The 25522-nt window shown below is 46.0% G+C and overlaps 1 protein-coding gene across 2 annotated transcripts in view; it reads right to left on the bottom strand.

The window, feature by feature from the left end:
* Positions 1-25522, bottom strand: part of RAD51B (RAD51 paralog B) — a 641700-nt gene that overhangs the window by 13725 nt on the left and 602453 nt on the right. The window contains exon 11 of one of the 2 annotated variants that reach the window (XM_029239092.1): positions 17328-17781. The exons of the other annotated variant lie outside the window; for it this stretch is intronic. Within the exon in view, the coding sequence (XP_029094925.1) occupies positions 17765-17781 (17 nt within the window). The 3' untranslated portion in view covers positions 17328-17764. Of the gene's footprint in view, positions 1-17327; positions 17782-25522 lie in introns of those variants that run through there. 2 annotated transcript variants of the gene reach the window in all.

Below are 25522 nucleotides of genomic sequence, written 5' to 3'. Positions count from 1 at the left end.
GGCTACTATTAATAACTCTGCTTTTGCAGCTCTCTCTTTCAAGGTATTCCTCCTACTTCTGGCTTGCCGATGTTGACGAGTGGCATGTGTAGCGTTCAGCGTTCACAAATGTGGGAGCTCTAAAACGCTGGATCACAAGCTAACAGAGTCCCACGTGTTTACTGGCATCTGGTCAAGGGTGGAAAAGTCACTGCGACCCTACAGTCTTGAGAATAAAGTAGGAGTGAAGACAAACTGGAAAGAAGTGAAAAGAAGCCATGGTAGACAATGAAATCCTTCAGTGTGTTCCTTGTTTAGCTAAGGATAGCGCGGCAAGGAGCCAGGTAAAGTCCATACTTTCCGAACCATCCTTCTACTCGTCTACCGAGGGCTCCAACTTCTCCGCTTTCCCTGTCCACAGGTTTGTACAGAATTTATATCTTCACACATAGACTGTGAGTTCTGTGTACACCGAAAATGGCCCTTTAGACCTGGAAGGGCCTCGTGCTACTTTAGAATGTGACTCCCAGAAGAATGAAATCTGACCTGTGCTCTTCCGTTGCTGGTGGGAATGTAAAATGGTTCAGCCACTGTGGAAAACAGTGTGGCAGTTCCTCAAAAAGTTAAACATAGAATTACTATATGATCCAGCAATTCTACCTCTAGGTATATACCCCAAAGAATTGAAAACAGGCATTCACATAAATACATGTACACACGAATTCATACCAGCACTATTCACAATAGCCAAAAGGTAGAAACAGCCCAAATGTCCATCAGTGGACGAATGGATAAACAAAAGGTGGTATATCCGTACAATGGAATACTACACAGCCACCAAAAGGAATGAAGTATTGATACATGCTACAACGTGGATGAACCTAAAAAACATGCTAGTGAAAGAAGCCAACCACAAAAGGTCATGTAATATATGGCTCTATTTACATAAAATATCTGGACTAGGTATATCCAGAGAGACAGAACACAGACTGGGGTCTTCTAGGAGCTGAGAGGAAGGGTGATTGGGGAGAACTGCCTAATGGATATGGGGTTTCCTTTCAGGGTGATGAAATGGTTTTGCAACTAGAAAGAGGTGGTGCTTGCACACAACATGGTGAATGTTCTAATTGCCACTTAATTGTTCCCTTTAAAATGGTTATATTATGTGAATTTCACCTTGATAAAAATTTAAAATGTGGGAAAAAAGAGAGTAAAAAAAACTCAAGGCTGACCTTTGTGTTCCAAACACATACCCCACCCAACCCCTGCTCTCACGCTCACTTCATGCTTCCTTCCCGGGCAGACCTGTGTGCCCATTTTCAGTGCCAGGGCACCCGGTCGGCTTATGGTGCTGATTGCCGCCAGGCTTGCTCGATTCCACTCCTCAGACACATCCTCTAAAATTCCATGACTAAAGCTGAATCTACACAGTAGCAACCAAACGTTTGGGCAGAGAACAATGGGTCCAGGTGAGAACACCTTAAGAGCCAGGCTCTTGTTTCCCAATATTTGGGTTTTGTGGTGGTAAAATGGATTTTCTAAGCAAGACGAATGGGCTTGTGTATTTCTCTGTCTTTAAGAATTTCTACAGGCTGCAAAGAAGAAAAAGAACAAAAGTGGCAAGACACCGAGAAAAACACGTTTAAGGCCTGCATAAAGCCCGTCCAGGGCTCTCTTTAAAGCTGTTGTTTGTTGAAGTTATGAAGGTAGAAAGTTCATGCTCCTATTATATTTGCTCCAACTTTGAGAAATACAAAGAGGCCTTTTAGTTTTGTGCTTCCAGGACAGAGGCGATTTGGGACTTAGAGGAGAAAAATGCCTATAAGGAGAACTGGGGACTTCTCCATGTTAACTGGGGCAGAAAGTTGTAAGTCTGATGACTGAACTGTCATTCATTCATGCCCCCACTCACTCACTCACTCAGCATGGGCCTGCCCTGTGCCAGCAGGCAATGGGTTGGCCACTGGCTGGAGCGGTCAGAGGAGACCTAGTCCCTGGCCTTGCTGCTTCTGCAGCTCAGTGAGAAAGTGGGGTGGGCATATTGGGAATGTCATGCGCAGATTACAAGTGCTCAAAGACAGAGAACCATGGGAGCACCGGGAGTCAGTGCCTGAGGTAATGGGAAAGGCCTCCAGGAGTTGGTGACATCTAAGCCCAGAGTTGAAGAAGACTGAAACAGGCGACGAGCATTTCAGGCAGGTAAGCACAGCAGCTGCATTGGCCCAAAGCCATGAAAACTGGTGCCTTATCTGGGGAGCATGGCCTCTGGAAGGCTGGGGAGGGTTGCAGAGAGGAGGGGAGGCTGTCCAGGCAGGTCAGGGCCAGGCTAGGAAGAGCCTTGCATTTGACCCAATTCTTTCTGCTGACTTTTTCTTTGTTGTAAGAACAACAGCCAGATATTTATCATAAATTATTGCCTTTAATCCTCTCAATAGCCCCTTTATACAGATGAAGACAGCGAGGCTCAGAAAGTTTAAGCGATTACCCCAAAGAGGGCCGCGCACATCACCGGGATGTATAAAGTATAAGGATATGCCCAGCATGGCTGAGCGGTTACCTCTGGAGAGGTGGGGAAGAGGATGGGTTCAGCGAGGGCATTGGAGGCTCTAACTGCATCCATCATCTTTCACTTCTTAAGCTGGGTGTGGGTCAAGGTTGCTTCTTATGCCATTTTTGTATGTGTGAAATTTTCCTGATGACTTTTCAAGCCACTGGACCAGTGCATTGGGGTAGCATCTCTGTTGGAAAGCTTGCAGTGCATGGAGGCTGAGGAGCTCTTGGAAGCACTAGATCTGCCCTTTAATGTTCCAATGCCTGCTGAGCTTCCCACTGTGTGGCATGTAAGTTGCTATGTTTTTATTCCCTTTGCCAAGGTCTCAGTGGCAACACTTGTACAGAAGAAAGAAGGACAGGGAGGTTTGACCCTCCTGGCTGTTGGGCAGATGGTTACTGGAACTGAATGTTTCCCAACTAGGGATGCAGGAGGTGAGAGGAATGAATCCAAGCTCCATTTTGTGTCCTCAGGGACAGTTTATATGCCTCTTGATGGTCATGCTCTGCGTTCTTTTTCAAGTGAATTTCCCTTCAGTTACACTGTTTGCTTTTCCTGCCAGAGCATCCTGCCCCTTCCAAAGCCGACCCAAGGAGGAGACCCAGCCCCTGCCTTCCTGGCGTGCACAGCTTAAAACAAGAGCCCTCTGCCCGTCGGACATCCTTACCATTTCCAGCTATTGATTGTAATCAGGTATGCCAGGATCTGATTTCAAAGCCCAAAGCAAACGGACTCGGAGGAATCCTCTCTCCCTACTGCTCCGGTGGGAGACAAAGGAGACTGAACAAACAGGACGTGCTGAGAGCTGCACAGAGCACTGCCCCGGCAAGATGGGCGGGCGGGATGCAGGGCTGGAATAGATGGCCTGTGAGCCGGGGCACTGCCATGTGTGGTAAATCGTGCCCAGGAGAAACAAGAAGCAGGACAAGAGGAACCGACGCACTGATTCATCTGACAGCCTCTCTAGGTGGTTCGTGATTGATAGTTACTCGCTTTCAGGGTCTAGGGAGTTATATAGAATCCCTGCACTACTGGAAGATCCTGACTCTGGCCAGGATATCTGTTGATATTTTAGAAATTAGAGAGAACTCGCCATGCCCTGTTGGGCAGGAGAGGAGTGGAACTCAGGGATCCACAGCAAGTCAGGACTGATGTGGGCTGCAAGTGGGGAAGCCCCACTGGGTGCAGCCATTTGTTTCTGTCCCTGTTTCTCTCTTTTATCCCAGACTCTGATCGCTGGGCTTAGTGACTTACACCTCGTAAACTCTCTCAATCATTAACTTGAAAAAGAGTCCAAAATCATTTCAAAGAACAGGATATAGGCCCAGGGAAAACTTCAGTACTTTCTCCTCCCCTTCCCACTGTCTACATTTTTATATGGGAGAAATCAGATTAAAATAAATGTTCATCATGTCCAAGGGTAGGAAGCAACTTACACTGGGAGAAAGGAGGTGCCCCTGGGGGTAGACCGACCCCCTCACCAATGGCAGAACTTAGTATCTGCCTCCAGTGCACCATCTTTCCGAAATACCATCATTGGTGGTTTCAGTGAGGGGTGCTTAGAATATTGTCTACAGGCCCTCCTGCTTCTTGCAGTTACTGGGGGATGCACCTGGCATTTTGTGGATGAGGCAGAAAGGACAAATGTCCTCCAGTACACAGGACAGTCCCACACAACTGAAGAACTACTCTAGCCTTTTTCTAAGAGCTGGCATGGCTAAGAAAGAAAAACCCAGCTAAGAATGGGTATGTGGAAAGCACAGTGAACATGCTAGTTACAAATAATTTCTGTTTATGTAAAGAGATGACATGATTGGAGCTTTACCTTAGTGTTGCCAGAGTGGAAACTGAGTGTGGGGTCCTTGGGGGAATTCTAGCTGTATCAGATGGACTAACTAGGGGCAGGGGGAAACCAGCAGGTACCATCCAGATTTTTCTTAAAGGGAGAGACACGAAATCCATCGTTCTACTCATAAGCAAATGACCCTCACAAAGAAGTTGAATTCTAGGGAGATGCTGAGCACAAGCTTGCAGTGTCTTTCCGGACTTCACTTATGATTCGAGAGGAACCACTGCTAGCTCTGGGGTTACCCAGCCAGGGAAGGTGGGAAAGGCAGGCCCATTAATCAACAGGTGGCGGGAGACCCCTCCAGGTGAGCCAACTGTACAAAGGGAGGACATGAACCCAGATGGAGAAGAGAAAGCCAAGAAGGAAAGAAATACCTCTCGCCCCATCCCCTGGTGTGGCCACGAGACAGATCTGCTTGAGGGGAGCCTGGAGGGATGGTCTAACCCGAATTCCCTCTCAGAACCAGTGTGACTGGAGCTTGTCTAAGGAGAACTGAAATCCTTGCTCTGCCACTCACTAGTTGTATGACCTGAAGCAAGCTACCTAAACCTGAACCTGGGTCCCTCACTTGGAAAATGGGGTTAATAGTACCTGCCCCAGAGGGTTGTTAGGGAAATAAGTGAGCATTTATTGAGCACCTTATATGTGCCAGGCCTGGTATGAGGTACCACAGTGACAGTGGCGAGAGGGCTGACAGTTTTGTGAGACCACTTATGCAGCGAGCTGAGCGCAGACACTGCCCAGCACGTGGTAGATACTCAACAAACGTCCTTAAAAATTTGTTTTCCAGTCACACAGTTATGCCGTGTGAAACAAAGGAAGGGTAGACAGGTAAGGCTTGGCTGAGTGGTGAAGGTTAAGCTTAGACCTGAATGACAGCAAAGATCCAGTCCTGGGATCCTTTTCTCCCCGCTGCCCCCCAATCCCCTTATAACCCCTACCAACCCGGCACCTGCTCGTACCAACCACTGTGCCAGGCCTTTGGACTTGACATTACATGGCGCTTTGTATCTTCAACGCTGGTTTTACATAGGAGGGAATGTCAGTAGTTTTCAGACCTCCTCATCAGAGCAAGAGTTATTCCATGGAGAGCCTGCAGGGATGCTGGAGGAGATTTTGAGGTCATATTCCCTTCAACTGGAGCAGCCCTTCTTGGTCTGTTTTATATTCTGGACCTCTAAGAAAGATCCACCTATTTATTGAGGGTCCTTAACGTGCCTGACACTGCTCAAGGTGCTTAGGACACATCACTGAAAAATCAAAGATGCCTGCCCTCCAGGGCTTATACTGTAGCGAGGAAGACACACACAACGAATGGTAAACATAATGAGTTATTTATTATGTTGCTTGGTGATGAGTGCTTTGGGAAAGTCAAAGTCGAGCAGGATGGGTGTAAGGAGAGCGGGCTGCAATTTAAACTGGGTAGGTCTCATGGAGAAGATGACATTTTAGCAAAAACTCAGCAGTGAGGGAGTCATGGTAATATCTGGGGAAGGAGGTGTGGGCTTCAGCTACGGGACTGTCTGGGGAAGAAGCATTCCAACAAAGCGTTCTGAGGTGCAAAGGCCCTGAGGGGAGGAGGAGCACGGAGATCCAGGTGGCTGCAGCAGGTGAGCGAGGCGGGGGTGGGGGGGGGGGGGGACCATGAGAGGGGACAGCACGTGGGGCTTTAAGGACAGGGGAGGGACTTTGCTTTCAGTCTGAGTGAAAAGGGAGTCACTTCAGAGTTTTGAGCAGAGGAATAGCACGATCTGATTTGTCTTAAAGCTGGAGGACAGGTCAATGTAGTAACCCAGGTGCAGACTGCAGTGAAGGTTGGAAAACCATCTGTTCACCAACACGGTCACCCTCATGGGTCCCTTGGGCTGAAGACTGGACAGATTATTTCTGTTCCCATTTTACACACTGGGGAATTGTGACTCAGGGAGGTCACAGGGGTTCGCTGAGGTCACAGAGCTGGAAGGTGGCAGTCTGGAAATTGAAGTCCTATTGTCTCCTCTGAGTTGGTCTCGGTGGATTGCTGGGTACCAGGATCTGTCTGCTCCATGGTGTCCACGTGGCTCTCTTGTATCCTTGACGACTCTTTTGACGCAGGAAAAAGACCATCTGGGACTACAGTAGTCCTCCCTAATCTGCGGGGGATGTGTTTCAAGACCCCCAGTGCCTGAACCATGGATAGTACTGAACTCTATATATAGCATACTTTTTCTTTCCTTATTAAGTTGAGAGCTTTCACCTTTTCGCTCCAAGGAAGCAATTTACGGCTCCTCTTTGGCACATCCGAATTGCCAGCATCACTACTCTTCCACTTTGGGGCCATTATTAAGTAAAATAAGGGTCACATGAACACAAGCATGGTGATACAGTCAATCTGATAACCCAGAAGGTTACTAAGAGACAAATGGGCAGGTAGCGTATACAGCATAGATACGCTGGACAAAGGGATGATTCACGTCCAAGTCCGGATGGAGCCGGACAGTGCAAGTTTTCATCACACTAGTCAGAACGGCACGCAGTTTAAAACTTATGAACTGTTTATTTCTGGAATTTTCCTTTTAATATTTTCTGGCCATGGTTGACCGTGGGTAGCTGAAACCATAGAACGTGAAACCACGGATAAGGGGGGACTACTGTATCTTGTTTTTCAAAATTAGCATTTTACTTAAGTTACACATTGAAAAAACCCAGTTTTCCCTTAGGCTTTAAAGTTTACCTTACAGATCTTACTTTATTCTCTTAGAACTCGTAGATGCTCAATAAAAGCCCGTGGCTGATGTCCTCACGTTTCAAAGATCCTTTCTTGTCTGATGCCTCAACGATGCACCCAACATATCCCCACCTAGTACATCCCACTTCGTACATCCTACAGTAAATCACACCGGAAAGGAAGAGAGAGCTGTGCTGGCAGCCTGGGGTGAAGGTGTCACTGGGCCATATGGGACCGATGATGGGGGGTGGGGTCGGAGGGTGCTAGGGGGTCCAGGCCCAGAGGGCCGACTTCCTGCCAGGCCCTGTGCTGCTGATCAGGGCACCGCAGGCAGGAGATTCAAGAGGCAACCGGATGGAGGAAGAGCAGGGAATTGTTTCCCCTTCCCCTATTCCCTATCTCCCTTCTCATCCTGACTCTGGAGAAATATTTGTGAGGGCAGAGGGGCAGGCTGATTTTGTTTCTACCATGTCGATTAACAGAGGCTCACGGGGCAGCTTTGCAGCCGGGGGCCCTCCAGTCCCTCTCCCTATGTCTACCAACCACCTCCATAGTCTCTCTGGGTTCCTCTACCTCTTCTCCTCGCCCCTCTGCCTCTCAGGACTCCAGTCCTCTCCTCCCTCTTCCCCCCCTCCCCTCCATTCTTTGGGCCTCAGAGCTCTCAGCACCTCCCCCCTCCACGTTTCCCTCCAAACCCCACGCTCTTTGTTGCTGAATTCAAGGTTCTCAATACAGTAAAGCTTTGATGATTTGCCTCAACTGAGGAGGAATGTCAGCTTAAATTAATGAGGGGTCTGAATAATAGAATTTTAAAGCAAAGTTTAGTTGCTTTCACGTTGTAAGGCATCCTTTCCAGGGTAGAAGCCTTTGCATTTGCATGCAGTAAGAGCTAACGCTGAGAAATGGGGCAATATGTCTTAGACACCCTTTTAAATGCTTCAACAGAAAAGAGCCCTTTATAATTGGCATATACTTTCTTTGACTCTGAATGTTTCTGCTCCTCAAACTTTTCATTTTTAGTGACCAACATTTCTTTTTATTACCGTGATTTTACTGGGCTTCTCACAGAGCCACAGTTTCATTTCCTGAATTCTTTATGACAGAGACATTTCCACGTTGAAAGTCTCTTTAGACATTCTTAATTTTCAATTACACGAGCAATACATGAATATGTTCATGTATAAAAACCTTAAAATAACAAAAAAATAATAAAACCTTAAAATAACAGTAAATGAAAACCTTATAAATAATAAAGTAATTTCTGTGTTTCAGCTTATCATGCCGCTTTCCTTAAGTTGGTGCTAATGCATCATCTATAACAAGCTATCCCGCACAAAACCCCCTTCTTTGGGGCCCTATCTAAAAGGGAACCACCTACATCTGACTGGGTCTTACTTGCCCTATTTCCTTACTGCCTCTCTGCCACATTCCATTCCCACGTCTCTGCCAAGAATACTCACCAAGATGAATGTTAACAATTAATAAATCTAGATAAGGGTACTTGGGTGTTCATGATACTGTTTCCTCAACTCTTCTGAATGTTTAAAAATTTCATAAGAAAAACTCACCAAATTCTAAGAACAGCAATACGGCCAAGTGACCCTTGGAAGAAAAGAGGACCAGTTCTAGTCGCCACTGTCTTCCTCCTTCTAGGGATTCCCATGCCTGCATTGGGCAAGGCTGAGCCTCATTTATAGGTATAGTAGAAAGGTAATGCATGGTGTATTTCTTAGCAATGTGCACACTTTTGTAAGCCCTTTCATGCATATTCCTTTCCTTTGGGGTATAGGTAAGGCAAATGTTGTCCCCATTTTACAGATGAGGCAACCAAGAGGTTTAGTGATACTGCCTAATAATACCGGCTCACTTATTACTTTCTTACTAGGCAGCAGGCATTCTTCTAGGCATCGACGTGTATTAACTAATTTCGTCCTTATAACAACTCTGAGTTACATGTATAACTTTCCCAAGATTACAAAGCTAGTAAGTAGTGGGCTGGAATATGAACCTGGCAATGTACTCATGACCCCGAGTTCTTAAACACCTACATCCTCATGTGATGACATTACAGGTGTCTTTCTAGTATTCCAAGAGTGGAAATCTGGCAGCCTCCAGGGTTCATTCAGACTGTAAATGTGCTCATTTGGCCTACACAGTATTTTATAATTTTTGAATTAGTTTCCATAATTTAAAGATTTAGTTAAAGAAAAATTTCATCTGAAAATCCAGATTTCTGGCTTCCCTTGAAAAATCAGAAGTTCTGGCAACATTAGGCTGGCATCCCACATAGTAACAATTGGCTGGAGCTGGGTATGTGCTGCCCCTTTGGACAGGGCATACTCTTTCCACGGTGTCACAGTCCCAGCTACTCCCAATTATTGCACCTGGCCTCTTTTTGCAACTCTGTTACCTGTTTATCATGAGCATTTGAGTTTGCAACCCCTCCCTGTAAAAAACTACTACTCCAAAGAAGTATAAGGTAATATGTGCCCTGGTGCTATCAACACACTACCTAAGTCATTTATTCGTCCATCTGTCTATCCATCCAACCATCCCTTCATGGATCTATCCATCCATCTGTCTTTTTACTGTGTCTCAGGTGTCCCAACCTAGCTTGGCCATTCTCAAACTGACAGCACAGAGTCACACCTGCCATTTCTTGACCAATATCTACTTTTCTCTCACTCAGTATTAGAAGGGTAGCATCAGAGGAGGGAAGATGATCTGTTGAGGGAAACAGCATTATGGCAGGTGTTATGGACTGAATGGTATCCCCACCCCCAAATTCATATGTTGAAGCCCTTATCCCCACTATGACGATATATGGAGATAGGGCCTTTAAAAGGAAGTAATTAAGGTTAAATGAGGTCAGAAGAGCAGGACCCTAATCCAATAAGACTGGTGTCCTTACAAGAAGAGGAAGAGACACTAGGAGTGCACACAAAGGAAAGGCCATGTGAGGACACAGCGAGAAGGCATCCATCTGCAAACCAAGGACAGAGGTCTCAGGAGAAACCAAAGCTGCCGGCACCTTGATCCTGGACTTCTATCTTCCAGAACTGGGAGAAAATAAATTTCTGTTGTTTAAGCTCTTCTATGGTATTCTGTTATGGCAGCTTTAGCAGATGCATACAGCAGGGGATTGTTTTCCATGTGTCCCCTGCCCACCCCTTCCACCTCCCCAGCCCCTGGCCCGTTTCCTTGGCGCAGGTAATCACCTAACACCTAAGGGCATCTGGATTAGTTACTAAGAGAAGTGGCCAGCAATCCCAGTTAAGAAGGCCTATTATTTCTCCAGGGGTGTGAACCCCACCAACAGATGGGCTGGGAGGGTAGGGAAAGGGCTGGGAAGATGCCACTAAAGAACTCTACCAGTGGGATGCACTCAGGACATTTTGCTAAACCTGAAATGGGGGAGATGTCGCCTGACATCTCAGCCTTTGGAGCTGAGACGTGGGCATGAAAAGTATTAGCAAAACTCAAGTTGGCTTAAGGAACATTAAGAGTTACTGCTCCATCCAGTTGGGTGCTTGGATTTAGCAAGCTGTTTGTGTCCGGAGAGTCTGAGTTCAGGTTAAACAGACTGATTGTCAGAATAGTTACTGCAGAGTTGGCTTCATCTTAAGCCTTCCTATGGGTCCTCCAGGTGTTCTAGTGAGAGAGGCTTATGTTATTAACACAAAGATGGGTGGTTGCTGATTAAACCCAGAGGGGCCTAGAGAGCTGGGAGAAAGCCAAACTGGCTTCTTCTGCTCCATCTTTGCATCAACTTTCAAGCTGTTAGAGTGGTAATGACTGTGGAAGGGGGATGGTTGTGCTGGAGAGAGAGGTTGGACAAACCCCAGATTGGTTCTCAGATCCCAGGGGACAGCCAATGGCAATAGACTTCAACCCCAGACTGGAAATGAAATGAGCAGAGATCTGGAAGCGATCCAGAGGAACTGGCTCTAGAATCCCACAGCAGCAGGTTTAGAAGCACCATTGGAACCACCTTCTCTGCCATCTTAGGTTCCTAGGGAAACTCTGTAATTTTAGTCAGTAGATAAGAGTGTCAGTCATAGGACAAGGTTTGACCAATGATTTAATCAACAGTGACACACTCAGAGCTCAGGAGAGAGCAGGAAAATACAGGGTTGTTTAGATTTCCCTTTAATGAATTTCTAGCCTCACGTCCACTGAGAGGAATATGGAAATACTGAAATTTGAATGTAGATGGATTGGGTTGGGTTTTTACCACCATCTGATGAGGTATACAGGCAATGGTCTTTGATGAATAAAAGGCAAAGCTCAGTATCACCATTCAATTCTCCTCCTAGTTCTCTGGTTGATGTGTGAATTTAGACAAAGCACAATTTCTCTGACTCAGTTGAAATAGGGCAACACCACACGTGACCAGTCCTCCAAAAACATCACGAAGATTTGTGAAAACTGCCAATGAAGGGCTTTGTGCATCTTCGGGGGAAACTACTGGCAAAGACCTTATCTAAACAGAGTCCTTCACTTGTGTTCAAAACCTTACTTTGAAAGTAAATAGTTTGGCACTTATTATTCAAGGGTCTGGGACCAGGGCTCCCTGAGGCCTGAGGATGGGGGCCGGGGAAAGGCAAGGGTCTGAGATGGGGACTAGGGATCCCCACAGGGGTCAGAAAAAGGTCTGGGGGATTAGCAGAGCCAGAATACGTTCCCTCTCTGCTAGGTCAGGGTTCCTCAGCGGAACTTTCCTTCGCTTCTGCTGACGTCTGGTTTTGGGGAGAGGGAAATTGCTGCAAAGATTGGGAGAAAGAGCAAAGGGACTTGGTCCTGGTGGGAATGAGATTTTCTTTAGCTAAGAAAGGGTTTTATTTCCATTTCTCCTTCCATATCACACCTTCCCCAGTCTTCCTTCTATTCTCAAATACATGTTAAGACCTCTTCCTTACCACTCACTAGTCATACACCTCCGTGACTGGGTACATTTTTATTTTTTAGTTAATTAATTAATTCGGTTGCTCCGCGTCTCAGTTGCAGCAGGCGTGCTCCTGAGCTGTGGCTCGCGGGCTCCCCAGCTGCAGCATGTGTGCTCCTCAGCTGCAGCCAGCAGGCTCCTTAGTTGCAGCTCGCAGGCCTTAGTTGTGGCTCACCAGCTCCTTAGTTGTGGCACGCAAACTCCCAGGCGGGGCATGCGTGTGGGATCCAGCTCCCCAACCAGAGATCGAACCCCGGCCCCCCGCACTGGAAGCATGGAGCCCCAGCCAACTGCACCACCAGGGAAGTCCCTGTGATGGCGTACTTTAACAGGACGAGAAGTAGGATACTGGAGTCGGGTTGAGGGATGAGCAATAATGGGGGACCAGGCTGCAACAGGGGAGATCAGGTGATCTCCTGATGAGATCTTCCTGATGAGAAGAGGAGGTAGAAGCAAGAGAGTGAATGAGTATCTGTGTAGCAGTCCAGTTAAGGGTACAAAGAGCACACTCCAGTTCATCATCCATCTCACCCTCTCACGGGCCCCTCTCGTGGCGCTGCCTTGCCCACATCTGCTGCTGGTTAGGCAGCCATGCTTTCGGCCCCTCCTTCAGCCCACAGCGGACTGGCTGGCTAGTGACCAATGATGTTAACCGAGACAAAACAATAAGATGAGCCTATGCCAATCATATTCTGTCTTAGGAATTCTAACTAGGAAATACCAAGGAAAAAAATCCAATGGGCTTGGAGTTGAAAGGCTGAGGTGGAGAGAGAGGAGCTCAAGAGACCAGGACGAGCCACATGCCAGCTCAAGTTTTGAATAAGCAGAACTATAGTATGTAGGGCATGTCTGCTGGGAGAGAGAGTTGCCTTGGACAGATATGCAGAGAGAAGCAGTGTCTCTAAGGAAACGAATCCCCAGGGTTGCCTTTGCTCCTCAAGGATCTCCAATTCCAGACCACCCGTATCCTTAACAACACCTGTCCCCTTTTACCTAAGGTAACTGAGATTTTTCTCAATGGAAAGACCCAACTGTAACAGTTTGCACAAGTTCTGTGTAGGTAAGTTAAAATCGAATTATTATCTGAAGACATTTTCTTTGGGGAAAATGAGTAGGCTGGTTCCCTTAGCAAGCATGACCTACCACCACTGTTTATTTGGAAGCATCTTGTGTACTTGAGATTAGATTTTAGGCAGGAAATGGTGTGACCTAATTTTTCCCTTTGTTATTCTGATGTCAAGGCAGGTCAAGACTATGTTTCAGTCCTAAAGAAAGGAGATCTTGGCGTCTACAAAGAGCTAGTTTGGTCTAAGAAAGGTAAGTCCTTTCTAAGTTACTAAGATTCAGGTCTACAAATCTCTCTGAGGGAAGCTTTAAAACCATGAGTTTTTACCAAGTTAAAAGGAGCAGAGAGGTGTGGCAGCCATGTCGGTTCACCAGCGAGATCTCGTGAATCATTTCTCATCTCGGATTTCAGGGCTCAGGAGGGCTAAACTGGAAGGAAAACTGAGAGCAGCTCTTGTCAATACGAGACCTCATCCATTATGTCCACAGCCTCTTGGAAATGTCCCCCAGCAAGGCTGCCATCAGCACTTGACTGAAAACACATGGAAGCAGCCCACTCAGAGCAGGAATTCATTTTTGGAAGAATAATAAGGGAAAGTTTTTCTTTTTCTTCTCTTTCTGCTGCTGGGAAATCTGCTTTCTGGAAAAGTCGCAGGGATTAGAGGGAATTTGAATCATGTCCGGTAACAAGGGAGGGAATGGAAGCAGAAGGGCATGTTTCCAGAAGCCTTTTCACACAAAGCATGATGGTCCTGGGCAACTCAAAGTGAGCTGTTCTATCTTAGACGTATTATTGAAATCGGGCCATGGCTCCCTTTAACCCATTATCTTTCCCCAGAGTGAATAGTATCTGATAGCTTCAAGGGAAAAGTACCCAGAGTTAATTGGTTTTCCCTGGCTACTCCTCTTTTTCAAAAAGGTCACGTGTGGACTAAAATGGGCTGCAAAACGATTTGGTCTTCAACTCTCAACACTACCTTGTAAGTCTTTGATAGACGCCCAGTAATCCAAGGGAAAGGCACAAGGGGTGGATGTGAAGGAAGGAGACATTTGCCAGCTCCCTGGGTCTACAGTATGCAGCAGACATTACAAGTGTTTGCCAATCTACGGTTCTCCTTCCATTCCAAATACAGACGAGGTTCCCAACTCCAGGGACGACATGACTGCTTGGTCATGAGAGAGGTGATGTGTGTCGTTTCTTAGAGGAGGCCCTTAATTGCCAGTGCTCAACCTCCTTCTCATTCTTCCCCTCCTAATGGCAAGGGTGAAGTGCATGTTTATACTGAAACGAACTACTGAATCATCACATGGAGGACAGCCTCCCGGGAGGGTCTCTCAGACATGCACAGGCCTGGTTTTAAGTCACTGAGAGTTCATGGGCTTGTTTGTTTAAGCAGCAAAACCAAGTCTGTCCTGACTTATGCCCGCTATTCATTGGTCATCTCTCCTCCCAGCTCTGTTTGGAGTTCTGGAGCACCTGTGCTGCATCTGAACCCCCCCCCTCACTGAAATTCAGAGAAGTAGGCAATGTGCTTTCTCTCGCACTTAGGATATTCATCTGAGAAGCGTGATGGACTGCTCCCTTCATTTGAGTAAAAGCAGCCTCTGGTGAATTCTATAGTGGAACAAAGAAGGTCCTTTCATAGCTGTAGGACAAAAGTGATGGTGATGATATTAAAACCAAAGCTTGGGGAAAAAATGACCCTCCCAAGTGGTTCTAAGACCACGATTTTTAGGACAGAATCTGATACTTTGCACTTCCTCTTGCCTTCATTCCCCTCTCCTCCATTACCTAATCCTCATCACAACTCCGAAATTCTCACTTGGCAATCCTGGTTTTGCAGGACAAACTTCTACAGTCCCGTCTCCGAGCAGTAACTTTGCTCACAACATACAACTAAAAGTCACTGGGCACAGAGTTAGGCAATTCTGGGTTAACCCAGAAGTGTTCATTCCGTGGGCTGATAGGGACCACACACTTCTGAGTCTTCACCAGGACTGCCGCACATCAACAGAGCAGCTAGGATGCTAGTACAATTAGGGAGACAAAAGTTGGACTTTGCGTTATATGTGTATATGTACACACACACCAAGAAATTACTTCATCGCATCCAAGTTCAATAAAAGTGATTAACAACTCAAGATGCCTCCCTAGCGTTCCGTGGGTGGTACCAGTTTGGCAGATTTTCAGCTCATGAATGCCACCTGTGTCTTCTTCCATGTGACTATTCCCTGGGGGCACCTTTCCTATGCATGTCTCCTCATTTTTAATAATGGTGAAAAGAGAAGGAGACAGTGATGGAACCTCTACCATATTCTCTTCAGTCACTTCTCCCATTGGAAGATCCAACCACCAGTATTGCTCTGATGATTCTTTTATTTGGAAAATATTCACTGAATTTTCTATTGTGTGTACAGCATTGTGCTGAGTCCCTTAGTGAGGATGACTTGTAATAGATACGAACAGAAATACTACAGGGGTGAGTGGGGAGAGGAAGAAGCAAGATTACCTGGGTTCAAGTGCACATTCCATCACTTTCTAGCAAGAGACTGAACTTTTCTTGCCTCCTTCCTCAGCTGCAAAGAAGGAACGATGTGAAGTCCTACCTTGTGAAACTGCGGGGAGGATCAGATAAGCAGATGCACGTACAGCGTGTGTGAGACACACAGCAGCACTGAGTATTGGCACAATGCGAGGACAGTGCTTAGGTCCTGTCCTGGCAGCATGGTTCGTGGTGAAACACCTTGGAGTAGGAGAGCACAGGGACTGATTTGTCTGTCAGTCACTGGGGGTAGAGCACTGTCTTACTGTTTCCTGGGGTCAAAAAAAAAAAAAAAAGGCCTCAAGTAGGAAGCCATTTAATCTTTGACATCTGGGACCAAGATATGTTTTCCTCGTACCTTTCTCAGACACTCCTGAGTGCCCACTTTAACGTGTGAACTGCTTAGCTTTTCTTTCTTGGTGGACAGTGAAAGTGCAGAGAGACTGAACTAATAGTTACAGAGAACAAAATATCTTTCTCAACTTTCGTAATAGTCCCTGGCTGTTTGAAAATAGCCAATTCATATTCAAGAATTCACAGGAAATGTACATTGAATCAGCTACAAAAACTCAGCTTGGTTTTCACAAATGTTCTATTGAAGACCACACGCTCTCCAAAGGCACCTCACTCAGCGAGACAAATGACCACAGTCTGGAAACTCTGTATCCTCCACCTCTTCCAGGTCCATCAAAATCTTTCTCGCCCTCCAATGCCCAGCGCATTGTTTGCTCTCCAGGAATACCTTCCTTGATTCACTCCAGCTGGATAAAACGTCCCTCCTTTGGCCCTTGCAGCCTGTGGCTTGGGCGTGCATCTATAATGTTAACTTTATTTTCTTCTGCTTTACATTATACTTAGGAGTTCACGAGTCTTTTCCATTCCTTGTAATACACAGAGCCTATTTTTTGAGCTTTGCCTTAGCATTTGGTATGTAGTCAACAAACACTGAGTTGTTAAAGGATTTTGTCATCCAACCATTCTTCACCGATTGGGTACTTACTTTGTGCACAGCACTCTGTTGGGCATTGGTAGCAGACATGAGATGGGACAAGACTTGATTCTAGCATCCAAGGCATTTAAAAACCTCTGAAGGGGAGCAGATACAAAGTGATTCTACAGAGGGCAGCTTGAGCGTCACCAACGATTTGGGTAAAAGAGGTCCCAGTGCCAAAGGCTGGGAAGATCTGATGTCTGGCTTTGAAGGGGCTAAAGCCCACAGCCTTGAAGCTTTGGTTGGAAACCTCATGGAAGAAGGAGGGGGTAGGCTGGGTGTTCTGCTAGGAATGACTAAATTATCCTATGGGTCACCAATTGATTTATTTGCTAATTGACTGGCCCAGCCTTGGGCTTTGGATCTAAAGAAATCATTTCATCCTTTATTAAATACTGCAGGAATCTCACTCTTTGTTCTGCAGGGCTCTACACAATGTACCAGTGAAACTTGAATTTACACCACAATAGGTGTACCACTAATGACCTTCCAAATGCCATTAATACCATACATGTCCCGCTTCTCAGTTGGATCCGAACCTGTCAGTGAATTCTGAGCCCATCGACCTCCCTCTGACAAAAGAGCAGACCCTCATGCCCATGCCCGCCCCCAGCCTCCCCCATCTTTCCATGGTTTCACTTCTCAATCAGTTACTCTTTGGAGACCCCAATTCCTTTACACCTCCTCTTTTTGTTTAGTGGACAATATACTTTATTCGGAAATGTTCCCTCCTGTAATTACAAATCCTGTTAGTCATCCTCTTCCTCTCCGCAGGGGGATCGTGGGCTTTCATTAATTAATGTGGTTAAACCGCTTTGAGGTGCCTGGTTGAAAGGTGCTATATAAGTGCAAATTATTATTATTATGGCTGTTGCCATCCCATGGCGGCAAAGCCTACAGCCCCAAGCATCTAGAGACCCGAACAAAGGCCTCTTCATCTTCACCTTCCCTGTTAGGTCTGAGATGGCTGGCTCAATGGTAAGGAGGGGGGGTGCAAATCTGTTACCATCTCAACAGCAATCAACTAATTAATCCCCATTATGTTGGCTTCCGTTTCCTTCTTCCAAGCAGCCCGGTCCTGTTTCATTTCACAAATCACGCCCCCATCAGCTCTAGACAAAGGTCATAGTGTCCCTATGGCCTCTGTTGGTCTAAAGGAAAAAAAAAAAGAAAAGAGAGGGAGAGAAAGAATGTTTGAAAAACCGTTGCTGTCATGAAATGCACTAACTTCTCACTAGCAGTCGAAATAAACCTCTCCTTCCCACGGCAGCCCTCTTACACACATACCTGTCTATTACCCAGGGAGCCAATGGCTTTGCAAACCTGAGACACCCAGAAACTCAGCACAGGTGTGGGTTAAGGCCCCACAGCCCTGGCTTGACTGCTGATAGCTACAGACAAAAGGGGAGCCTTTCTGGGCTGGGTGGGAAGAGGTCATCCAGAGAAGCGGGAGCCCCTCTTCAGCTTCCTCTACTACCCCCCAAGGTTTCCCCTGAGAAAGCCAGCTGCCATCTGTAGCCAGGAAGCCCTCACAAAGACCAGGGGTGGGGGGCATGATTTAGATGTTTTGTGCTACACCTAGCACACCCCAGCCCTTAACAAATGCTCGGGGCTTCCACTACGATGGGAGCCATTGAAAGCAGCCCTGTGGGGGAGACTTGGCCTCTCGAGGGGATGCTGCTGACCAAAATGCTCCTTACAAGGTTTTGCCTCAGACCCTTTGTTAGCGTGGACGTGGGTGAGCCTCAGGGGGTCATGTCTTCATCTGCCTCCATTTATCCTCCCTATTGAAGGGCTCCTTCAGGACATTGGTCAGTCTCTGTGGGAAGTGATTTGGAGAGCAACAAAAGAACTTGGGCCCTTTGGGGGGCCTTCAGAATTCAGTAAACATCTGGACACGGAAGGCCAGGTTCTCAAGCAGTCTAGCTGGGGAGATGTCAAAAGAGAGGAAAAGCTGTGTGTGCAATGCAAGCTTTGAGTCCTGTGGCAACATTTGTTGTCGAAAAACACAGACGTCCCAGTAGGTAGATAGGAAGATTTTTCAAAGGCTCCTCTATCGGTCAGTTTTTGTGAGTGCAGTGCACTATTTGTCAGCTCTCATGGCATGTGTGAGGAAACTGAAGTTTCACATGGCTACGGAGCAGCATGCGATGGATCTTCTGATTCTGTACGGACTGTGAATAACCCAAGGTTGCATAAGCCTGTCCTGGGAACTGTCGTTAAGCATTTCTGTTATCCTTGAGATTTGTAAACCACTTTCTAGTCCAGGTGATTTGTTGGCTTCTCATCATCATGAGCACATTTTCATTGACAAAAAAAATGAAGTAGCGAGGCTAAGTGATTTACACTTCATCACCCGGTAAACGTCAGGATCTGAACTCTTGACTCTCAATGTTCCCTTTATTGTTGAATCAATCCATTTAGAACACATTAGTCAGCACGTTTCAACATCAGTCACATGGCGCTAATCAGCATTCCACAGCGGGCCTGAATCTATCCTCAAACAGCAAAAGAAGCTGGCGTCTGTCAAGGGACAATGGAATGCCATTTTCGTCAGTATTCAGGAGCTGACATCCAGTTCAAGTACCATGTCCTCTCAGGAACCTTCCTCAGTCATCCTAGATGGAATGAGTCTATTTCCTCTATCCTTTCAAATCCCATTGTTTGAACCTTGATAATAGGTGTGGCAGTTTGCTTTTGATTGCATGTTTTGTTTTTGAGCTAACTAGATTGTGAGCTATTAAAAACAAGGGACCTTTTTTTTTTTTTTTTCAGCCTATCTCGTCAGAGCACCATGGTTTACAAAGGATAGATGCTTGAGAAATACCTGCTTAACTGAACTCACTGAAATGGAGCTTAAGTCCTATTCCAGAAAGAACTCCAAGTCCTTTTGGAAGAGGTCTTCAAAGAAAATCAACAACCTGAATTGATTTAACTTCTTTTGATATTATTACCTGGGCATTTTCACAAATGCAAATTGTTAACTGTTAATTGTTAAAGATAGCCAAATGGCTTCCCGGTTCTAAAAGAGGAGCGTGGATCTAGTCTAACTACAGTCCAGGTCTTGGAATAAAGTTTTTCTCTGTAACCTTATTCCAACTGACATTTTGTTCCATGTCTTTTGTTTGTTTGTTTGTTTGCTTTTTTTTCGTTTTTTTAAGTGGAGACAGGAGAAAACGTTTTGGAAAAAAAATGTGTTTAGTCTCTGACTCTGGAACCAAATTTATACCCTGCCTTGTGCTATAAGCACTAGTAGCTCTTGTTCAAGTATTTTTCTTGAATAGTGCACAATAGCAGAACATGTACTAAGTTTCTGATTGACAGAGATTCTGTCTTGGGAGGGGGAACAAGATTTCTGGGTGCTGACCTTTGGTGGCATTACTGGCTGTGATACTCCTCTGCTCTAGACTCTGCCAAAGAAGGTCCTGATAGCATTTTAAATATATAATATTTTTTCTTTTTTTTAAGAACAGAAAAGAGTTTTATTTGAGCCAAACTGAGTACTAGGCTGGAACCCCGCTTTCCAGATAACTCTGAGAAACTGCAATATTTATGTTGCATTTCAACATTATGCAACAAGTCCCGCCCTAGGGTCTGTACTGTTGTACCCTGGGGCCTAATCTCTGCAACTGGGCTCTTCTGAAAGAAATGTGTCACTAAATATTCATCTCCTCTTCTCTCTCATGATAATAGAACTCCCCAAATTTAGGTGGGCACATGGCCACCGAGATTAACAACTACATTTTCCAGTCTTTCTTTCCATATATCGGTAGATTGGCAGAGATAATGTGTGTAACTTCTGGTTGATATCCTTAAAGGAAGGGGGTTGACCTTTCCTCCCACCAAATCTCTACCCCACACAACTCCTGCTACCTGGATGCAGGACATGATACTGAGCTATTTTGGACCATGACAACAAGGGCAACATCCTAGGTATGATGGAGCAACAGGCTAAGACCCGGGGCCCCTGGACCAACATGTGGGGCCGAGCTGCTATACCAGCTCTGGACTGCATTCCTCCACAGTGCTATGTGAGAAAGCAGTCAACCTCTACCTGTACACCACTGTTAATCTACGTTGTGGTTCCACCCAGCCAAATTTATAACCCAACTATACTTAGGAAATTTCTTGAGGGATCACTGTATCAATGTGACTGTTCCATCTTAGTTTAGAATTTCGAGATTCAAGATTCAGGATGGGCCTAGAGTATCCCAACAGAGGTTCATGAAGCCTGAGAGATAAGTTGTCACAGGGGCTGCCATGATGGAAGACAAGGGGGCCCAAATTCATTTCTGATTTTATAAAAATCTTAGGAGCCTCGGCTGAGTACTTGGGAACAGCTGCAAACCCAATTTTGAGGCACTTCACCTTTCTGGAACTCAGTTCCCTCATCTGAAAATGAAGGTGATGAATGGAACGAAAAGATCCCTTTCTGGGAGGTGTATATAGTTAACTTTAGGAGGAGTAGAATAATTTCTGTCAGTTAATCATGTAAGTATATGCATAAATCACATGCACTGTGCAGAAGACCCCTCTAGAAGCTACGGAAACTTACACCTCAATGGCGGGGATAAAAGAGGCAGCCATAAAGAAACACAAGAAGATTGCCCATGGAAACATGACGGTGAATTTATAATTATAGGAATTGATCCACTATCTCCAGAAGAAGTATAAATTGGCAAACCTCTTTGGAGAACAATTTGAAAATATATAGTAAAGATAAAAATGTGCATCCCCTGACTAGCCATTCTACTTTTTGATATATACCTAGAGAAATCCTCACACCTGCATACCAAGAAACATGGGCAACAAGATTCATTAAGTTAACAAGTAATCAAAATTTTTGTCAGTGGGGGAATGGATAACATGTGGTACATTCATACAGTGGATATGGATACCTCAGTTAAAATGAAAGAACATGATCTATGTGTATCAACACAGATATGTTGCAAAAACATAATGCTAAGTGAAAAAAGCAAGCTGTGGAATGATGTGTATAATAAACCGTTTATGAAAATTTAGGATGCACTCAAAACAAATCTGATGTTTGGATTCACATATATGTAGAAAAGTTTTTCAGAACGGGGAGAAGGATATACATCAAACCCTGGAGAGCTTTTACTTCTGTGGAGGAGCGCAGGGGAGAGAAGGAACGGACTTGGGATAGGAACAAAGGAGTTTTGAATTTTGTAAGGTTTTATCCCTGCAATTAAAAAAAAAATCTGAAATTAGGAGTTTGGGATTAACATATACACACTGCTATATATAAAATAGATAAACAACAAGGACCTACTGTATAGTATAGGGAACTATACTCAATATCTTGGAAATGGAAAAGAATCTGAAAAAGAATATATATGAATAACTGAATCACTTTGCTGTACACCTGAAACTAACACTGTAAATCAACTATACTTTGATTAAAAAAAAATCTGAAAAGAAAAAGACAAAATATTAACATTTGTTAATTCTGGATGTTAGAGTCATGGGTTTGCTTTATTATTTTCTGTAATGTTCAGTATTTAAAATATGTTTTCCACATTGAAAACAAAATCTCTCTTTGAGGCTAACAGTGAGAGGAAAAGAAAGGACCAAAGAAAGGGTCAGTGCAGGACGATGTCATGGAGGGAGGGGATGTGAAGTGAACGTTGAAAGAGAAGGAGAGACTCTGCAGATGGGAGCCCTGCCTCTCTGCCCTGGGAAGCACCTCGTGGAGGGGCAGGAAGAAGCAGCTCAGGACAATACGACAGGCCTGCTCTGCCCTCTCCTCTGTGACCTGTGCGAGCGAGTTCACTCTGCTCCACTGAATCCCAGGGCTCTCTGCCAGGCTCCCCAATCCATGCCAGGCTGTGCCAGGTGTGTGGGTGATATTTACCAAGCAGACACCTCCATACCTGGATGGAAACAGACTGAGATTCTTCTGGGTCACTTTGAGTCCACTGGGCAGAAACATTTAGATGGGTTACTGATTCTAACTGAAATCTGATGAAATCAGATCGTGGTATTTGGGGAAAAAGAATTTTTCAATGAATCATCCAGTTGGCTCAGTGACTAAGAAAATGGGGTGGAAGAATGTAACTCAACTTTGTGACAAAGGAACAAACAGAGGAGATTAATGCCTTTCCAACATGCTTCGAAAGCTGGTCAAATAACCACTCTTGATTTTACAAGAAAGATGAGGCACATAGCTTTCCAGCTCTTAAAAAAATCATTGTTTCTTTGTTTTCTGGTTTATTCCGAGTCCCTATACTGGGTTATAGTATAGGGACTGGTTGGAAAAACAGAAAACTAGCTTTGTTTCTAGACTTCTCTGGACCTATCTCAGGGTGCTCTGGGCTCCCCTGAGCTTCCCCAGCCCCATCCCAAGGTTTATGCTGCTCATTCAAACCTAAACTAATAAGAGTAGCACCAGAATCCAGATTCAACCTGTCTTACCTGATCTTTAGGTTTTTTTAAACAATATAAAAGCGCATAATTCTGTCCTGTTGCGAAACTAAGCCGTTGTCCTCTATCCTGTTCAAAACAACTTGGTTGGGCTTCCCTGGTGGTGCAGTGGTTGAGAATCTGCCTGCCAGTGCAGGGGACACAGGTTCGAGCCCTGGTCTGGGAAGATCCCACATGCCGCGGAGCAACTAGGCCCGTGAGCCACAACTACTGAGCCTGCGCGTCTGGAGCCTGTGCTCCGCAACAGGAGAGGCCGCGACAGTGAGAGGCCCGCGCACCACGATGAAGAGTGGCCCCCGCTCGCCGCGACTAGAGAAAGCCCGCGCACAGAAACGAAGACCCAACACAGCCAAAACTAAATAACTAAATTAAAAACAACAAAAAAACAAAAAACAACTTGGTTTTCATTTTTCAAACCCTTCCTAGACTCCTAAGGAAAAGGAGAGTGTAGGGCAAGGGAAAAGTGCACAAGGAGGAGCCCCCCTGAGCCACCTCTGCCTTTTCCCTGGCCAACCCCTCCTAGAGCATCTCCTTCTTCACCAAGTCGGCAGGCCTTTATTGCCTGGAGCCCCATGAAAGCCAGGATGGCTCCGGGAGACCCAGGTCCTGGGTTTTCCCTTCGCTTCCTGTAGCATCAGCAACAGCCTGGCTGCTTTCAAGTACAGAATCTTTATTCCTGGCCTTGACAAAGAGGTCCAGGGACCCCAGCTGTGTTCTGGGTGGCACAACATTTGGGGCTTGCTGGGGAAGCAAAGGACATGACCAGAACAGATGTGGGTCAAGCTGGAGTTCACTGTAAACGCCCCCTTCCCTTCTGCAGCCATGTGGTTCTGTGGACCCACTCCATGCAAGCCAATTCCCAAAGCCAAGTCCTGCTTTTTCCTCTCCACTAGGTCCCGGCACCCCTTAGCCTCTCTCTGGGCTGGTCAAGCCTCTAAGCTTTCCCACTCAGTGAACAGCGGGATTTCATGGTGAACTCTGGGAACAAAAGGAAAAATGGATTAAAGGGATCTTCCCCGACCCCCTCCACCATTCCCACTTCAGTTGCACAAAATAGATGAACTTTCCCTCTGCTGGGACCTGGCCCCTCTCAGAGTCTGAACCATCAGGAAGTTGGGGGCTGTGAGATCCCTCTCCTTTGGGGCCCAAGTGTTTCCAGGGTCTGGGGCCCAACCAGAAGAGGCCAGGATCCCGGACCAGTGTGAGGACAGACAAAGAAGATGCAAACAGCACGGTATTACCATGGTAATAGCCTGAGCCAGGCGGCCTCCTGAAGATGCTGGAGGGTGGGTTTTCTTTCTTTTCCTTTTCTTTTTTTTTTTTCTTGCAAAAGGAGAATAGTTCCGCTTTCTATTTTACTACAACAATAGCATGGACCGGCTCCTTCAAGTGTTTAAAAAGCAGCCTGAGAAATCTCTATGCCAAGCCCCTCAGTCTCTCCAGCCTGCCGTTTCATTGTCCCTCCCATCCCAGTGAACAAAGGGGCGGGGAGGCTGTAAGGCCCCCAGTTGTCGGCTGCTCTCAGCATCCTAACTCTTGAGAACCGGGGAGGGGGTGGCCTGCGGAGCCGGCAAATCGAATGCTGCCCCGCCCCTTACTCCCTCCCTCTGCTCTCGCACTCAGCAGCTCTTCAGGTAGTATAAAACCTCCTGCTTCCCATATCTCTTCCCTCTTGCATCTCCCTTGTAAAGCAATTATACTCCAATAAAGATGTTAAAAAAAAAAAAAAAACCTCCTGGTTAGCAGGCTGGTAGGAATCTTGGGTCTTGCTAAGGGGATGAAAGGCACCCAGTGATCATTCCCACACTCACTAACAGCCCTGCTCCCCACCCAAAAAACCAGGGTTGCCCGTTTGGATTATTCTTTACTGCCCCTTCAGGCTAGCTCCATTACAAAGACGGAATGTTGAGCCACAGTGGCTGGGTTAGCAGTTTCCTGTTTAGTTGGTACCACAGGAGCTGCCCTCCCTCTTCCAGCCCTTCCCCTCTCTGTCTCTATGCCCCTCAGACATGGCTTGCATACCCCTTCCCGGAGCTGTAGGTACCAACCTCCATGCCACCTCAGGAGTATTGTGCCAGAGCAACCCCTCACGCAAGAAAAGCTTCTTGGCCTTGATGTCTGGTACCTTTCCAAGGTTATCAGCCAAGGATCAAAGGTTTCTTTGCTTTAAACCTGGGGAATGGTGCAGGTGTTTTTTAGCTCAGTCATCTGGTAAGACTGGGGGCAAAAATAAGCTTTTATGTTCTGGTTTGTGGAGATCTCAAGGGTAGAACTCTACTGAGCTAAGTGAATGATAAGTACACCATCTCCTTGGAGAATCAGATAAAGGTGAAGTGGGAAGGCCTTTAGAGATCACCCAGGCCGATGACTGCAATCCAAGTAAGAAAAACATTTTGCACTGCAACCTCTGTACATCAATTCATCAAGCATGTACACACACACAATCAC

The sequence above is a fragment of the Monodon monoceros genome, unplaced genomic scaffold (assembly GCF_005190385.1).
Source record: "Monodon monoceros isolate NGI ecotype Baffin Bay Population unplaced genomic scaffold, NGI_Narwhal_1 Super_Scaffold_21, whole genome shotgun sequence".
NCBI classification, from domain to species: domain Eukaryota; kingdom Metazoa; phylum Chordata; class Mammalia; order Artiodactyla; family Monodontidae; genus Monodon; species Monodon monoceros.
The sequence above is the reverse complement of the archived record's forward strand: the minus strand, read 5'-3'. Positions and strand labels throughout refer to the sequence as shown.